Below are 16,076 nucleotides of genomic sequence, written 5' to 3'. Positions count from 1 at the left end.
GGGTGGGGAAGGGGAGTCCTTTGTGGATCAGGGTCACATACTACTGGGAAACCCATCTCTGGGGGGAACCTCCCACAATGCTGGGAGTTCAACGCAAGATTTGTGTGTGCCCCTGGTGGTGCATAAAGAAGGAGAGGAGAGCAGGGGGGTCGGCAGTGAGCGCTGCCCAGCAGGCGCTCTGATCTATCAGGATCAGTGTGTGCTACCCTGGGGATCCTGGAGGCCAGGCTAACACTTTCCAAAGTGACCATGGACTCATTGGGGTTTTTTGGCCCCCTTGCTGTTGGAGTTCACGAGCTGCTCAGGACCAGACACTCCGGAGACACTGACCGTTTGCCCTGCTCACTGCTCCCAGCTCTGCAGGGTCTCATCTCAGGGTTCCTCATGTCTCGAGCTCACTGTGCCTCAACCAAGTGCCCTTGCCCAATATTTCCTTCTTGTCCTCCAGGCAGGAAGGGTGAGGGCACGCTGGCTTCCCTTGGGAATGAACAAAGCCCAAGTGACAGCATTTGAAAGCAAATTAACAGCAGATACCTTTCAACCTTGCTAAACAGCTTAGAAGCGCTGCAAAGGGCTGAGGCTGGAGGCAGCCCAGCTCTCTCTGCCCTATCTTCACGACACCTTTTGGGGGAGCAGGGAAAGGGACAGGCTTGTCTCCCAGCCAACAGCGCATTCACACTGTTGCTGCTGCAGTCAGACACAGTTTGCCAAAGCATGTGGTCAAAATGGAGTGAAGGGAAGTTTAAAAATTTTTAAAAAATTGCTTTCAAATGAGAGGACTGGAACTGAAAAGAGAAATAGAGGAAGGTCATTTAGCACACATTAGGGAGAAACAAGGGACAGGAATAAAAAAGAAAGGCCCAGGCTTTTGGGCCGGGAACAAGGGAGCAGGCCCATCACCCATACATGCTAATGACTGCTACGATTAACCTTTGGAGCTCGCTCTTTCAAAGGCCTCTTGTTAGTAACCAGGTAAGCAGCTTTTAATAAAAACGCTGGCACTGGCATGCCCCTTCCCCTGGCTGGAGGGAACACGGTGGGTGAACTACTCCTGCTCACAGTGATATGGGCCAGGGTGGGTCTGGGGTGCGCTTGGCATCCCTGTCAGCGGCTGCCGGGGTGGGCATCCGGGGTGAATCTTGTACGCTGGGCTAGTGACTGCAGTTAGCTCAGAGCTGTGAGCTTAGCTGCCTGCTGCCCAGGCTGGAGGGGCTCCCCGGCTCCCAGGGGTGAGATGCAGGAAAGCTCCGTTCCTGATGGTGCTCGTCCACCTCTCAGCAGCAGCTTCCTTGTGCTGGTTGTCACTGCTCCTGTCCCCTCTGAGACCTGGAGGCACAGTGTCCCATTTCACTTTGGAAAAGTCTAAAACCCCTCTCCTCAAAGCATCACTTCTCCCGCTAAAGAAATGAGGAGCTTGTGCCCATAGTGGGGAAAACTGGAACTGGACCACTACAGCCTGTGAAAGCATGTCACAGAATCAGGGAGTGGTTTGGGTTGGAAAGGACTTTAAAGATCACCTAGTTCCAACTCCCCTGCCATGGGCAGGGACACCTTCCACCAGACCAGGTTGCTCCAAGCCCCATCCAGCCTGGCCTTGAGGACTGCCAAGGAGGGGGCAGCCACAGCTGCTCTGGGCAAGCCTCACCATCCTCATGGTAAAGGATTTTGTCCTAGTATCTAACCAAATCTCCCTCTTTCAATTTGAAACGATTACCCCTCGTCCTACCGCTACCCTCCCTAGATAGAATCCCTCCTCATCTTTCCTGTAGGCCCGCCGTGGAGGCACTCCTCAGTTACAAAGCACATTTGGCCAAGGTTTAGTTGTTGGGGGTTTTTTTAATGTTCAGTCACCACGAGGTTTCAATGAATCACCACCACAGTTTCTTCCACCTCGGGCCAGCCTGCCGGCCCAAGCCTTTCTGTGCCTTTATCGCACAAGAGGTAAAACCCGTAACGTTATTAACTACCCCCCTCAAGCCACCACCGGCGGCAGCATCAGCGAATTAACCACCACCCCCGGGCCCGCCATGGCTCCCCGGAGCCCGGCCCCGCCTGAGGCGCTTCCCGCCCAGCCGCACTGCCTGCCGGGACCCGTAGTCCGCGCAGTGCCTTCTGGGAGCTGTAGTTTGGCGGGCGGCGCCGGCGCGTCGCTCCCCTCCGTCAGTCAGTCCCTCTGTCTGCGGGGCGATGGCCGCCCGCTCCCTCCGGCGCTTCGGGACCGTCCTCTCCCTCCGGCGCGGCAGGTACGTGAGGGGAGGGGGCGGTGAGTGCGGGAGCGGAGCTGTGTCGTCCCTCTCCCTCAGCGCTAACGGCCGTGGCGCTGACCCCTCCCCTCCTGTGGCGGGCTCCTGGCGAGACGTGGCAGCGCCCCGGGCCCGGGCCCCGACGCGGCGCCTCGTCGCCGCCGCCGCAGCGGCGGCGGCGGCGACGAGGCGCCGCGTCGGGGCCCGGGCCCGGGGCGCCCGCGGGGGTTTACCCCTCATGAGGGGCGCGCTGCCGGCCTTTAGCTCCTCAGAAGGCCTGGAACAAAAATAGTCGCTCAGTCAGCAAGCTTTTACCTGGAAAAGTGGCGTTTGGAGGAGAAACTCGTTGTCGTTTTTAGGGAGAAGCGTTTCTGTGGTCAGTAAGTGGCGTTGTGAGGTGGTTTCTGCGTGTCGCCCATCTGAAGCATTTGTTCATTAACTGTGTGTTTAATGTGCTCCTCAGGTTTTTCGGCAGCGTTGCAGCACCTGTACTTTCAGCGTGTTTTGGATGGTCGAGGGTCCGTTTAATTGTGTCAATATTTAGAAAAACAGTGTCCAGTCATATTTTTTGGACATTGTGGGATATGGCCTATAAAAGGGAAATCCATAACGGGTGATTTCGTTATTTGAGTGAAATGAGGGCAGGTGAAAAGAAAAAAAAAAAAAAAAAAGTCAAAATGCATGTGAGTTTATCCACGAATTTTTTCTCTGGGGAAAAGGAGAAAAAAAAAAAAAAAGCCAAACCAGAAGACCACTTAAATGCAATAAGATAATTCTGCAGCACATAACAAAAGCATCTGTGTTTTGCCCAGATGAAACAAAAAAAAAAGTCAAAAGACATGTTAGCTTGTTCTAGAGGTTTTTTTTTCACTAGGGAAAGTGAAAAGACCATTTAAATGCAATAAAATAATTCTGCGGCACATAATAGAAGCGACCGCGTTTGGGAGTAAATGTAAAGATGCGTGTCTGAAAGTCCTGCTGTCGTCTGCTCTTACACGTGTGAAAACTGCTTTGCCCCTCTCCCAGTGTGCACCCCGTTGGAAGTGGGTGACTGTGCTGGGAGCCGAGCAGGCTGCCTTCATGGAGGACCGCCAGAACACGCCGTCGGTGCGAAGCTCCTCTTTGTAGGCGAGTCCCCTGCGGCCCTGCCTGTGTCGCGGCCGAGGGGAGCAGCTCTGTGCAGCAAAGTGGTGGGTGGTGGGTCTCGGGGACTTCTCACCCTGGACCTGGAGCCTGCTGCCCAGTTTACGGCCATCCTGCATTAAGCTGCGCGGCACAAACGTGTTCTCCAGTTTCATCGAAGAGGAATCCACATAGTATTAATCTCTGGTATCACTCCCTGATGAAACAGAGCACAGTAATTGGGGTAATTAGGAGATTTCTTTCCAAAGCACGCTCATCAGAGCTAAAACACTAATGCAGATGTTTCTGTGTGTCTCAGCACTTGCGTGCTTTGTCACAGTGATTTGGGAGGAGGAGGGAGTGTTTAAGGAGAGGTGGGGTGGGACCCTTGTGTTCAGGGAACACAACACTCGTTTGGGATGTATTTTGCCTGTGCTTCAGAAAGAGGTGATAACTATTGTTCTGACCACAGAGATCCGTTCTCATCATTTAAATTCTTATCTTTAAGGACAGTTGGCTTAAGCCATATGGCTGCAATCAGCTTCTCTGATACATCTTATCTATTTGGCTTTCTGTGACATCAGTTTGTAAATCTTTTTGTGTCACCAGCTTACTTGTATAATCCCTTCACACCCTCTGGGACTTCCACGTGTCTGTCACTTCAGCATGTGTCAGCTTCCTCCAGTGGGATTTCTGCCTATTTTTAGGGCAGCTGTCATCACGACTGTGTTTAGAAGACGGAGCACAGTGCAGCGGACAGACTGTAAATAGCACTTCCCCTTTTTAGTTTAGTATGTCTTTCATCCTGAAGGAAGAAGTAAATTGAGTGGCGTTTTCGATTCTGCAGATAGTCCTTCTTAAGAATTCCATTTGGAGTCAGTCTGTGGTTCTTGTTTCTTGCCTACAACTTTTAAGGTAGGCTCGTCCGAACAGCACATGATGCCCAGGGCATTTCACTGCGCGGGGGAGTGCTCGGTGACTTGGTTTCACAAGCTGGAGAAAGGAGTCCATGCAGGCAGGTCTCTGCTTCACGTAGGCAGGTTCCCGTAGCTGAGGCACCAGCTCATTCATGCCCTTCTCCTCCTACACACCGAAACACACCCATTCGTGTAGTGTAAATCACTTGCAGAGGGAAATGGCTCACTAGCCTGTGCTGCTTGGATGCAAAAGAGTTAACTCACTTGTATAGCATTTTAAGACACAGGAGTCGAACCTGTGATGCGCCTAGCAAGGCTGCTTTCTCAGCTGCCTTTCAGGTTCTTTGGTTCATCTGTAGTGTGGCTGATTTCCACCCCTGCAGTTCTTTAAATGAAGTGCAAGATGATAAAGGACAAAGCTTGTAGACAAATGCTTACCACAGACACACCCTTTATTTACAGAGAAAGCTTTGCAGTTTAAGGCTTCACAGGTTGATTTTGAAGGCTTGGTGAAGGGGATCCTTCTCTGTCCTCACCTCTGGTTTAGTCTGCTTTCTGTGACTTTGAAAAAGTGCTCTGTTAACCAGCCAACAAAACGAGTGTGACAACCGTGTTAAAAGTCGTTCAAGACGGAGTCTTGTGCCCTAAACAGATCTCTCTGCAGCCATGGATAAAATGTGGGGATTTCTTCTGCGTTAGCATTCCTGCAACCCAGAACCACAGTGGCTGGGCAGCTTGTTGAAGAGAGCCTAGTTACAGCCCCTCGCCCGGTTCTTTAAAGATTAGTGCAAGGAACATACTATTCTAGAGGAAGCATCCGTAGCTGAAGCACTTTCAGACTTGTATTTGGCGTGTAATGTGTTGAAAAGGAGTGGTTTGACATACAGATCGTGTTTTAAATACCCACTTCAGAAAACTGCATATGCAAACGTCTTCAGGTGGGAAAAGGAAGTTTGTCGTTAGTGTTGTGAGATGTTTAGCAACCTTGTATTAAAGATAAAATGCGGAAATCTGGGCTGATAAGCGGGGAGTGGTAGGAGATTCTTGGTGGTCTTTGGGCAGATACAAATCTCTTAAACTGTGCTTTTGGTTGTACAGCTGAGCCAATCTAGGCCCTGGCTGCCACCCAAAGGTCGACACCTCTTCCCCACGTTCTCCCTCCCACATCTCACTAGGCTTCACGTGTTTGTCTTCTCTTTTGTACCGGCACTTGTGCTCATCTGATCTGTCAGCAAACCTATTCAGGGACACAGACAGAAAAGTCTTTTTGTTTTGTAGGGTTAGTTTTCAGCTGGTTTAACTCCCCGAACCTTCATTCTGCACAGCTCCAGTACTGGAATAAGGGGAGCAAACCTGTCCCTTCCAGTTCCTGCTGTAAGCGCAGCTTAGCTGGGTTGGTAAACTGCACTTAGGTCTCATGACCAATTTGATAGACCCAGAAACAAAAGCTGTGCACTTCTGCGACATTGTACCCGAGCAATACAGCCTTGCTGAAAAGGAAGAAAGCTTAATGTTGCAGGCCTGGTCACGTGAGCTCAGCTGTAGCAATTCTGGGGCCTAAATGAGCATCTCTGTGCAGTGTTGGATTGTGCTGTGTGAACACAGACGTTTGGTGCCGGTGCAGTGATTTCTGGGCCATGCTGCATTTCACTTGGTAGGTGTGCACTTAGTATATGCAGAGCCCCTCTATGAAAGGGGATGTTGAAAGCCCTGCTCAGAGGACGAGCCCAGGTGTTAAGCGTGTACTAAAATGTTTCCTGAATGGAGCTGGTTTGGAAGGAAATTGAACTTTCTTCTGCAGACTGTTGTTCCTGGTGTAAGGCATGAGAGGGAAGCGGGCTGAGGCTTTGGCCTCATGCTGGTAGGAATGGGTCCTGACTCTGATGGTGGTGTAGGAGGTGGGGGTGAAAACTCGTGGTGTCGCTCTCGGAGTTACAGCATTGTTACCACAGGTGAACGGCTTTCTGGAAACGAACAGAATGAAAAACAGTTTCTTTATTTTTTTCAAAATCTAGCATGCTGGTTTTGATCATCATCTGACCAAACTGTTTTCAGACACCCTTCTATTATCTAGTTTTTGGGAAACCTGTGAGATTTTTACAGTATAGAATAGGCTGCTAAGCACCTAGGTGGCGTTTATACAGTTCAATCCAATTATCTGACTCTTTGGTTGTTTCATCATTTCATCTGCAAGTTGTGGAGTCAGCCCCTGGGTGAGCTCCACCTGCTGTACCAACACGAACCACTGACAAATGTGCTTTTTAGTGCAAAAGCATACTTGGGGTGAAAAAGTTGTTAGAAATAAGGTAGACTTCAGCACTTGAGGCTTGGGCTTGTTTTGTTCGTGTTTTTTTTTTTTTTTGCCTTTGGGATTCTCATTGCCAGTAGAGATAAAACCCGTTGAAGTGCTTAGAGCTGTTGGAGAATATTAGGGACAATTTTTGGTTGGCCCATTCCGTCCCTTTTCTGAACACAGCTAATGGAGCTGTGAAGGTCCTGGCAGAAGGCTCCAGAATACTTGGGGTGCACACCACTTGGTTGTGTCTCTGACCGTTCTCTTTGATTTCTCAACTGTTCTTTGGACGTGAAAGGCAGGTACAGTCTAGCGATGGCTACTTTGTAGTAAGAACTGATTGGCAAAAGGTTCAAACTCTCCTCCTCTTCGCTCAATAGGAGGAAAACAGAATACACCGAATACTGTGTCTGTCTGCACTCAGGAGAACAAACAGTCAGAGTGTCCGAGAATCGGATCCTCTGTTAGCCAGCAGTCTGAGATGTGTAGGTCTTTCCTTGCTTGTTCAATTGCCTCACAGAAATCCACAGCCATTCTGCTGGTGTAACTTGCCCTTTTGTGGACACTGTACCCTCTTAGGTAGCAGACTAGGCTCTGCCTGCCTATCTTAAGTGCCATGGCTTTGCAGATCTTACTGAATTTTGCTCAGAGCATTTGGGTTTCTTAACTGCAAAGACAGCTTTTTACTACCTGCCTCCTTTTCAAGACTGCCTCGCAAAAATGTTTCTGAAGTTTGTCATTCAGAATTGACCACCTGTGCTGGGAGGTCATCAAAAATGCAAGCCACAACTTGTTTTCCTGTGAAAATCTGACTTTTCAAGGTATGTCAAAGAAGTGGTGTGCAACCTCTGTAATGACATGCGAGTCTAAAATAAAAGAATTTTTAAAACATGTATCTCTCATGTTGCTATGCTAGTTGTCCGTATTTTCTGAAAAGTGCTAAATGATCTAGAATCCTGTGTACCTTTTTTAAGAGAGCCTGCTTTTAGTAATGACACTAAACTAGAATTCTTGTTCACCCTGTTGTTGCTTAACTTTCCTTCTTTGTCACTAGTTTGTATTTCAGGGGGTCCCCCTGTGTTTTCAGCACTGCAGCTCAGCAGAGAAGTACGGGAGACGAGTGTGGCCCAGAAGATCCCGATGAGCCCAAGCATCCCCTTTCTGACTGTGCCTTAGAGCACAAAGCCATCAAATTGGAAGAACAAGTCCGGGATTTAACTGTGAGTATGTTGCCAGTGGCATCATGAAGTCTTTCAGCCCTAGCTTTTTCTGTAAGCCCTGTAACACGCACACAGCGCTGCTGTGCTATGGCAGCTGTGTGAGAGGGTGTACTGTGAAAGTACAGCCTGCCTTCCCCAGAAACGCCATCTGTCAGTAGTACCTCGGAGGAAGACACTGATAGTATGATCCTGGCAGGCAAAGCTGTGTGTTGGAGATGGTCGTGTCAATTCTTTCAGAGAGGGAATGGCGGTAGCTTTGTCCTGATTAGCATCACATACTGTGCCGCCCTGGATCCAGATTGTCTGAGAAGGAAAGTCCTCTTTAATGACAGTGGTGTGGTGGAAATGGTAGCGATCATGTTACAGGGGCTTTGAAGAACAGATGTGACTAAGCAGAGGATTAAATACCACAGCACTGGGCAATTCTGGAGATAGTCGCCCTGAGAATACTACTGTACCAAGCGATAAATCAGCCCTTACAGAGCTGTTGCTGAGACAGCCAACTTGCCTGCTAGAGAAAGGAGTGTCTCAACAGCCACAGTGAGTCATGCAAAAAGCAGCAGCCTCACAATGCAGTGTTCAGTTGAGCTGCGCCCCAATGCTTCTGGCCTTTGCTTGGGTCTTTCGAGGGAGTTGCAGTTTTGCTGATTAATCAGTAGGAGGGGAACTTGTGTTTGCGTGTAATGAAAACACAGGAGCTCAGCACAACCTTCTGACCAGAAGTGAGCGCTTTTTAAAGCGTTTCTGGGGGATTTCCAACTGTCAGGAAGTGGGTTTTACCTCTTTGTTTGATGTCTCCCCTTGCTATTGTGGTTACAGGAGCGATACCGGAAAGCCTTGGCAGATTCTGAGAATGTTCGGAGGAGAACGCAAAAGTTCGTGGAAGATGCCAAGCTCTTTGGTAAGCAGAGTGAGACAGAGCTGTGTTTACTGCGGTGGCCTGCCTGCCTGAGCATAAAACGCTGATCAACAGCTTTTCTCTCCCCCTGTCCTGCCCTTGTTCATTGTAAACTCTGGCATGATGTTTGGCCTGGACTCCTGGTGTTTGGGCTTACTCGCTATTTTTGTCTGCTGTGTCCTGTCAGGTTTAACTCAGTGACTGTTCTGTCATAATTATTTTTTTTTAAATAAAATAGGCCCACTGCAGTTGAGTGTAGCGTAACTGACTTGGCTGAAATTACAGGCTCTGCTATATGCTGAGAATTGGCTTTGGCAGGGTGTATTTCGTATTCCTAGCTGTGTCATCAGGTTGTGGTCTCCTTTACTGTATTAACAGCCTCTTCTCTTCTGCACTAGCTTTTAGGAGGTAGATCCTGCCTGGAACAAAGGTTGTCGATTCCTGTGTCAGATGTTCTTTAAAACTTCTATAAGAAATATTTCAGCATCAGTGAAGTGAGCTGAATTTGTAGCTTTGGCAACAGAGGCAGGTGAAGGGTGAAGAAACTGCTGTTTAATCACTGCGCTCTGTCAGCAGCATCTCTGAGGATGAGAAACTGTTATTCTCCACAGTGCATGAATCTCGGAAGGATTTTTGTTAGTTAGTTCTAGTAGCTTTGAAATTAGGGCTGCTGTATTTTTCTTACTGTTCTACCTGTTATATATATGTACTGTTCTACTGTGTTATAAAATGGCTGTCGAGTTCTGGGATAATCAGCACTGTTGGTTTTGAGAGGGTTTTTTTAACTCTGGTTTTATACATAATATGCTTCAGATTTGAAGAAAAATTAGGTTCTTTGTTAGAAGTTGCTCACGGAGTGAGGCTTGCAGGTCTGTAGAGGATTAAAATAGACTGGTGCAAGAGGAAAACCTGAGAGGAGGTTTTAGCGAGGTGGGTATCGCTCTCTTTTTCCAGGTAACAAGTGATAGGACAAGAGGAAATGGCCTCAGGTTGTGCCAGGGGAGGTTTAGGTTGAATATTAGGAAATACTTCTTCACTGAAAGTGTTGTCAAGTATTGCAACAGGCTGCCCAGGGAAGTGGTTGAGTCACTGTCCCTGGAGGTATTCAGAAGACATGTAGATGTGGCACTTAGGGACACGGTTTAGTGGTGGAGTTGGCAGTGCTAGGCTAATGGTTGGGCTGCATGATCTTAAAGCTCTTTGCCAACCTAAATGATTCTGTGACATGGTTGGTAATTGGTCTGTTTCTGTCTGCTCCTTTTGTTGCTTCTCCTTCATGCTGCTTCGTTTTGTGCATGTTTAAACACGAATGTACAACTATAGACAGCACCTAACCATTGTTTCTCTTTCTGTTTTCCTGAAGTGTCTTTCCAGGAAGTTAGTTATGGGATTTATTTGACTGAGGGAGGCTGGTTTTCCTGAAATTTCTGCAGTGTGTAATACACCACTTCTGGAAATGTATACAATATAAACTCAGTTTTCTAATGAAAAAGACTGCATGATTTTTCATGACCACCCCAAGGGCTATTTTGTCCGGTCCTTCCACAGTGGTTTTAATTTATGAATAAAATTGTGGATGTACTTTCGAATGGTCATGCATTATTTTTACTTCCCCCCATTGTGTTTGTTCCCTGTATGCCTGGGTGTTTGTGTGAGCTGCTTGGCAAAACATTTATGTCTGTGGGACTGCATGAGAGGGTGTGGAACAGTGTCCTAAATGACAAGTCTTAGTTGCAAGAACTTTTTGGAGTGAAATAGAATCACAGAAGAATGTTTTAGGTTGGAAAGGACCTTTAAAGGTCATCTAGTCCAACCTCCCTTTGTCAGGTACACTCTCTATATATGTTGATGTGTATAGATGTACCTTTCCTGCGTATACTTTGATTTGGGGAATCTTTAAGTTACTGCCCATGTAATGGTAAAGATTTGGCTTCAGGATACAGGAGACACCGTCTGCTCTCACTAAAGTAACAGTTCAAATCAATTAGCAGCTTTAGAGGTACTTCCAGACTGCTGTGACCTTGTGTCCCATCATTGGTACTGTAGCTCTGTATGTTCTGTTAACTGCCCTTCATTTACTTCTTCCTTCTTTGTGTCTGTAGGGATCCAGAGTTTCTGCAGGGACCTTGTGGAGGTAGCAGACATCTTGGAGAAGACCGCCGAGAGTGCCGCAGAGGAGACAGAGCCTAGTAATCCAAACCCAACCCTGAAGAAAATCTATGAAGGCCTCTCTCTCATAGAGGCCAAATTGCAAAGTGTTTTTGCCAAGCATGGCCTTCAGAAGATGAACCCTGTTGGTGGCAAATACGATCCATATGACCATGAAATAGTCTGCCATGTACCAGCTGAGGGAATGCAGCCGGGCACAATAGCCCTGGTGACTCAGGATGGCTATAAACTCCACGGTCGCACCATCAGACATGCACTCGTCGGTGTGGCAGTAGAGTCACAGGAATGACATGGGCTTACCCATTGGCATCTGGGACCTACTGAGCTGGGGACCCCTCAGCTCTCAGTCACAACTGCAGCTGCATGTCTTTACTTATTTATTAAGCTGGGTTTGTATTGTATGTTGGCTTCTTTACAACGTGTGCAGTCATTTTGCTATTATTTCTAAGGTACTTGTATATTTAATAATCCTTTTTGGAGTGCGTGTAGTAGTACTAGGGGTCCTGCTATTTGTCAGAAACGTGGCACCGTAGCCCCTTTCTCCATTGCTCATTTCTCCATTAAGACTTGTATGGGGAAGAGGGGAGATGTGGGAGAGAAAGGGAAATTCTCTGAGAGCTAAGGAATCTTGTCGCCCAGTTCCATCTCTGAGACAGAGTCCTGCAGTGGCCTTCAGGAAAGTGACTTCTCTGCCTCAGTTTCCATATCTGTATTAAGGGAATATAATAATACTTACTGACCTACCTCACAGGGATGTGGTGAGGCTTTTTCTTTGCAAAGCACTCAGAAGAGGAAAAGCCCAAAGGGCTGAGTATTATTATCAGGCTGGTTTTGGTGTCTTCCCTTGTCCCCAGACCCCTCAGGTGGGGATGAACGTGATCACTTGAAATGACATTTAGGGGCAGCTTTTTCTTAATGTCACTTCAGGAAAATAATCCTGAATTAATGAAAACCTGTCGTTCTACATTTGAATAATGATGAGGTTCAGAATTCAGTTGTTAGGTCAGACTAACGTGTTAATATTTGTTCTCCAGGTAAAATTTCAGCTTGCCTCCTTGTTCCTAAAGGTAAAACAGGGAGTAGTGGTTCTTGGTGGAGCCAGAAAATGGTTCTCAAATCTCTTTTTCTCCAACCAAAAAGTATATTTTCAAGGAGAGTAATTTCTCTTCCCTGATGGGTATTTGTGCAGCTTTCAAGCGTGATCAGCTACATGCTCTTTGTTGTAGCTGCTGGCAAAATGGAGACATGCCCTTAAGCAGGAAATCTGGGCTGGTTTATTTTCTCAGCTCTCCTGTAATGGTACTCGGATAACACTAACTTCCAGTTCACATTCAGATTCTACTTTTGCGTGGTCATAGTAAATATTAAACCTTTTGGGTTTTGACGCAAGGAGAAAAGTCTTTTCTACTAAAAGTCTCAAGTGCCCTTGAACCAATTTTAGCAGCAGTGACAAGCAAGCAAGAGAAGCAGAAGGCTGAGGAAGTGAAAGCTGACCTCAAGCCGTCCTCTTAGTTGGAGGCAAGTTGTTGTCACAGCATGGCAGATGTATTTCCCAGTGGTCCTTTTGCCTGGGAGTCCCTTTATCTCAGCTGAAAGGATGCAGTCACTGAGTAAGATCAGAATTTAACCCTTACAGAGCAGCACGCTGTATGAGGACAGAAGAGTTACATAAACCAGCCTGTGGTCTGCGCTACACAAAACCAAGGCAGGAATGGTTGTTTTCAGGTTGTTTCTTGCTGATTCGTTAATTCCTGCCTTATTACTTCCTGGAATTGGATCCATGGCCTGACAGTTATTTGAGATCCACTTCCAAAAACTCTTTGCTTACGGTGGATGCCATCACTGGTTTGGAAGAAAGCTTATTCTTCTCCCGTTCCTTTGCAGGCTTCAGTTGCGTAATCCTTTTGTGGCGGACTTCAGGATTACCGCAGCCTTCAATTAGCAGCTATCGACAGTCTTTCATCTGGGGAGACTCTGTGCAGCTAGTTGGTTGTCCTTCCAGAGATTTCAGGAGGATGCACATTTCTAATATGCTCCCTGCGAGCTGCTGTAGTGACAGCTGTGTGGGGGTGACTTGGTAGCGGACACTTTTTGAAGTGCGGTTTTCTGCCTCTGCATAGTTAGGTTTTCGGGCAGGTGCTTGAGGTTTCAACCCCGAAACAGTGCTTTGTGGCAGCATTAGGTCACTTTGGACAAACCTCTGGTTCAGTGCTGTTGTTCTGTCGCGTTGGTGGAAGTTTCGGAGATATACAGGACTTCCTGTTCATTGTTTTGCTGGTCTGCGTGCTGACCGGGTCACCAGATTACACTGTTACTCAAGACAAAGAACCGGTCAAATATGAAACATGGCAATATGAGTCTTGCTGTTGTGCCTCAGGACTGTCTGCAGCCTGTTCGGAGGAAACCGCATCTGCAGCTGGAAGGAGCGTTTGGCTTCTCTGCTGCCTCTTCAGCCCTGGTGTATCAGCTGAGACTTCTTGCAATATGCGGGGAGAGCTGGTTATGGAATCTAACTTTGAATGTGAAACTTTATTTGTAAGGAACTAAACAGAAGCAAAGGCATTTCACCCAACAGGTCGTTTGGCGTGCAGCTTACCTGAGCCGGATTTAAAAGTAGCGTGTGACCAGAAGTGATGGGATCCATGAACTGACCCGTGGAGCCACTTGACCATGAAAGTACACTACAGCTACTTGGTCCGCCTTCGGACTGTTTGCCAAGCCTGCCTGTCTCCTCAGCTAGTACTCACCCATTTTTGCCTTAAAGAAATACCCTAAAATGCACTCCAGACCTTCTGTCTGTACTGAGAGGTTATTGATTCAGCTTTCTGATCTGGGATCTGCTTTCACTGAGGCACGGCTGTGTGGCTAGAGCAGGAATCTGAGGGATCCAGTTCCTGTGCAGTCTTTCTTACTCTCCCAAAGGCCCTGTTCAATTTTGGGCAAGCTCTTTTCCCAGTTCATGCCCAGGGTTTCTTTCAATCTATGAAATTTCTACAGGATCTTATTGGGGTTTTATGATGATTACTGTAAGATGTACCCATTGCATAGAGACTCTCTTACAGAAGTTACCAAAGAGATAAATACTGTAGCTGTTGTTAGTCCTAGTTTGTGCTTCCTTTGAATGGTGAAGTGAAAATGAAATAACCAAACCTGGATTCCATCACGGAATCCAGATTTCCTAGGCAAAATCAGATCCTCTTGCCTTTCAAGCACACTTAATGATCTCTTTTATCCTGGATGAGAGTGCGTCACGGTGGGTTGAATTTCTCCTTTGTAGGTTCTTGCTCCCTTGTCTGCCCTGTTTGTGTAAAGCTTGCACACTCAGCACAGCGGGGCAGAGTCCCTGTCGGTGCGGTTCCGTTGCACTCTGAAGAGTTACACCAGAGAGGAGGCCGAGCCATGAGCTTTTTTCTCTCCAGTCACTTTATTCAATGACTGTTAATGAAACACAGGAGTACGTTAGCAGGGGCGGAATAGCAGAGGAGAGGAAGTGTCACGTACCTCTTGGTCGTTCCCACTCCGTTTGCTGAGCCGTAAACTGAAGAGCTCGAGCTGGGAAGGCGGACAAGTAGATCAGACGTGCCTGGGATGGTGATGCATGGACCTGCACTTCAGCTCTCGGGAGGTTGGCAGCCCCACTGAAGGTGGGTGTTTGCCTTGGTCTGTGACCTTGCTGTACCCCGTCAGTGGGACATATTTGAGTTGAACTCCTGGACAAGTCTCCAGTGCACTGTCTCGTGACCAGGGCAGCATCTTAGCTCTGACCAGGAGCAGTGCAGAATGTGAATGTCGCTTGGTGAACCTTAAATTCTCAGTGCTTCCTCAGCAGAGCTTCTGTTGAGAGCGAGCTGTGATAAATCAATAGCTATTAGCAGTCCTTTAATTTTAAAAAAAAATGTATTTAAGTTTTATATTGTGAATATTGTAGTATTTTTTTATTTTGAATCTTGAGATGTTTTGATATTACTTGCAAAGTCAAATGAACAAAGCGTTGCTAATCTCCAAAAATGTAAGTCCATTTAGTTGGTGGGAAGCCTGTATATATTGTATTTTTTTGTGTTTCTGTGCTCTGTGTTTACCCAAAGGTTCTGGCTGTATGAAAGACAGACTGGAGTGTGGGAGTGGTGCAAGTAATTGACAATGACAGCTGAGTTAGTGGTGGAAAAGGCTGATTTCCTTTAGCTGTCCAGATACTGTCCATTTGCTAATAAAATAAAAAAACCTGCAGTTGCTTCTTTTTCCTTTTTTCCCTGCCCCAAGCTGCTGCTCATTCCAGCTGCCACTCTGACCAGGTGGGACCGCGGACTGAAAGGCTTCTCGCTGCTTCTGATCTGATTGTCTAAAATGAGGGCTATAGTCCATGGTGGTACTTAGACGTTTTATTACAACACTTCAGGTGGACTCCCAGCACCGCACACACGTGTGTGCGTCATCTTTCCTCCCGCAGGTGAGTTGTCGGGGATTTCTGCAGAGGTAAACTGCCCGGGCCTGTCGTTCTCTGGTGCTTCCATGCCTGCCGCTGTGTCTGCTCGTGGACTGTCGCGAAGAGAAACGCTGTCTGCCAGCCTTTGGTGGTGGTTCGTCCTGCAGAGCTCTGCTGGCGGTTGAAATCTTGATAACCTGGTTTTATTTTTGCCATTCTGTTCTCCCGCAGCTTCGCTGTGCTGCATTTTTGCCCGTTTGTGTTTGCTGTGCTGCAGCAGGCGTGCTGCACGGCAGCTCGACTCAGGACGGCTTAAAACACAGCGCGTATCGACGCTTGCGGTATCCGCAGGTGGGTTGTGATTTCAGGGACTTGGAGAAAAGAACAGGCTCTGCGCAGGTGTGATTGTAACAGATCTCATTCTCTCTTCCTGCAGCCTCTGCAAAAATAGCCGGGCCTCCACTCCTGGTTTTGCCTTAATCTCCTAACAGTTGGTGCTGTGTAGGTGGGGCCTCGCTTGCCTTGTCCTCCTGAAGCTCCGAGTGCTCCTGGGCACTTCTCACTAGAAAAAACCTTTGCAAAAGAGGATTTACAGATGGCCTTTGGGGTGACATCTGTAATTCTGTGCTGAATCTGCTAGCAAAGTCCCCTTGTGATCGCAGAGGTTATGTCCCATTATAGGGGCTGCCTAAAAGGTGGGGGCATTGCTCAGTGTTCGCTAACCAGGCTAGACCAGGAATACTGCTGCTTGCTGCTGGGTTGGTGATTTCTGGCTCTGCTGGTTTTTCTCT

At 47.6% G+C, this 16,076-nt stretch overlaps 1 protein-coding gene across 1 annotated transcript; it reads left to right on the top strand.

Moving 5' to 3' along the window:
• The first annotated feature begins 2,187 nt into the window (after positions 1–2,187).
• On the top strand, positions 2,188–15,046 carry GRPEL2 (GrpE like 2, mitochondrial). Its single transcript, XM_086470810.1, has 4 exons — positions 2,188–2,243; positions 7,630–7,795; positions 8,615–8,696; positions 10,796–15,046. The coding sequence occupies exons 1-4, from the start codon at positions 2,188–2,190 to the stop codon at positions 11,149–11,151; spliced, it is 660 nt and encodes a 219-aa protein (XP_086326936.1). The 3' UTR covers positions 11,152–15,046.
• The last annotated feature ends 1,030 nt before the right edge of the window (positions 15,047–16,076 follow it).

Source organism: Leptosomus discolor, chromosome 10, assembly GCF_034619465.1.
Source record: "Leptosomus discolor isolate bLepDis1 chromosome 10, bLepDis1.hap2, whole genome shotgun sequence".
Taxonomy (NCBI): Eukaryota; Metazoa; Chordata; class Aves; order Leptosomiformes; family Leptosomidae; genus Leptosomus; species Leptosomus discolor.
The sequence above is the reverse complement of the archived record's forward strand: the minus strand, read 5'-3'. Positions and strand labels throughout refer to the sequence as shown.

Bases quoted from the DNA above. Each gene is read 5' to 3' on its own strand.
- GRPEL2 (XM_086470810.1), top strand. From the start codon at position 2,188: ATGGCCGCCCGCTCCCTCCGGCGCTTCGGGACCGTCCTCTCCCTCCGG. The intron at 7,796-8,614 runs GTGAGTATGTTG...TTGTGGTTACAG, and splicing joins AACAAGTCCGGGATTTAACT to GAGCGATACCGGAAAGCCTT. The intron at 8,697-10,795 runs GTAAGCAGAGTG...TTGTGTCTGTAG, and splicing joins GGAAGATGCCAAGCTCTTTG to GGATCCAGAGTTTCTGCAGG.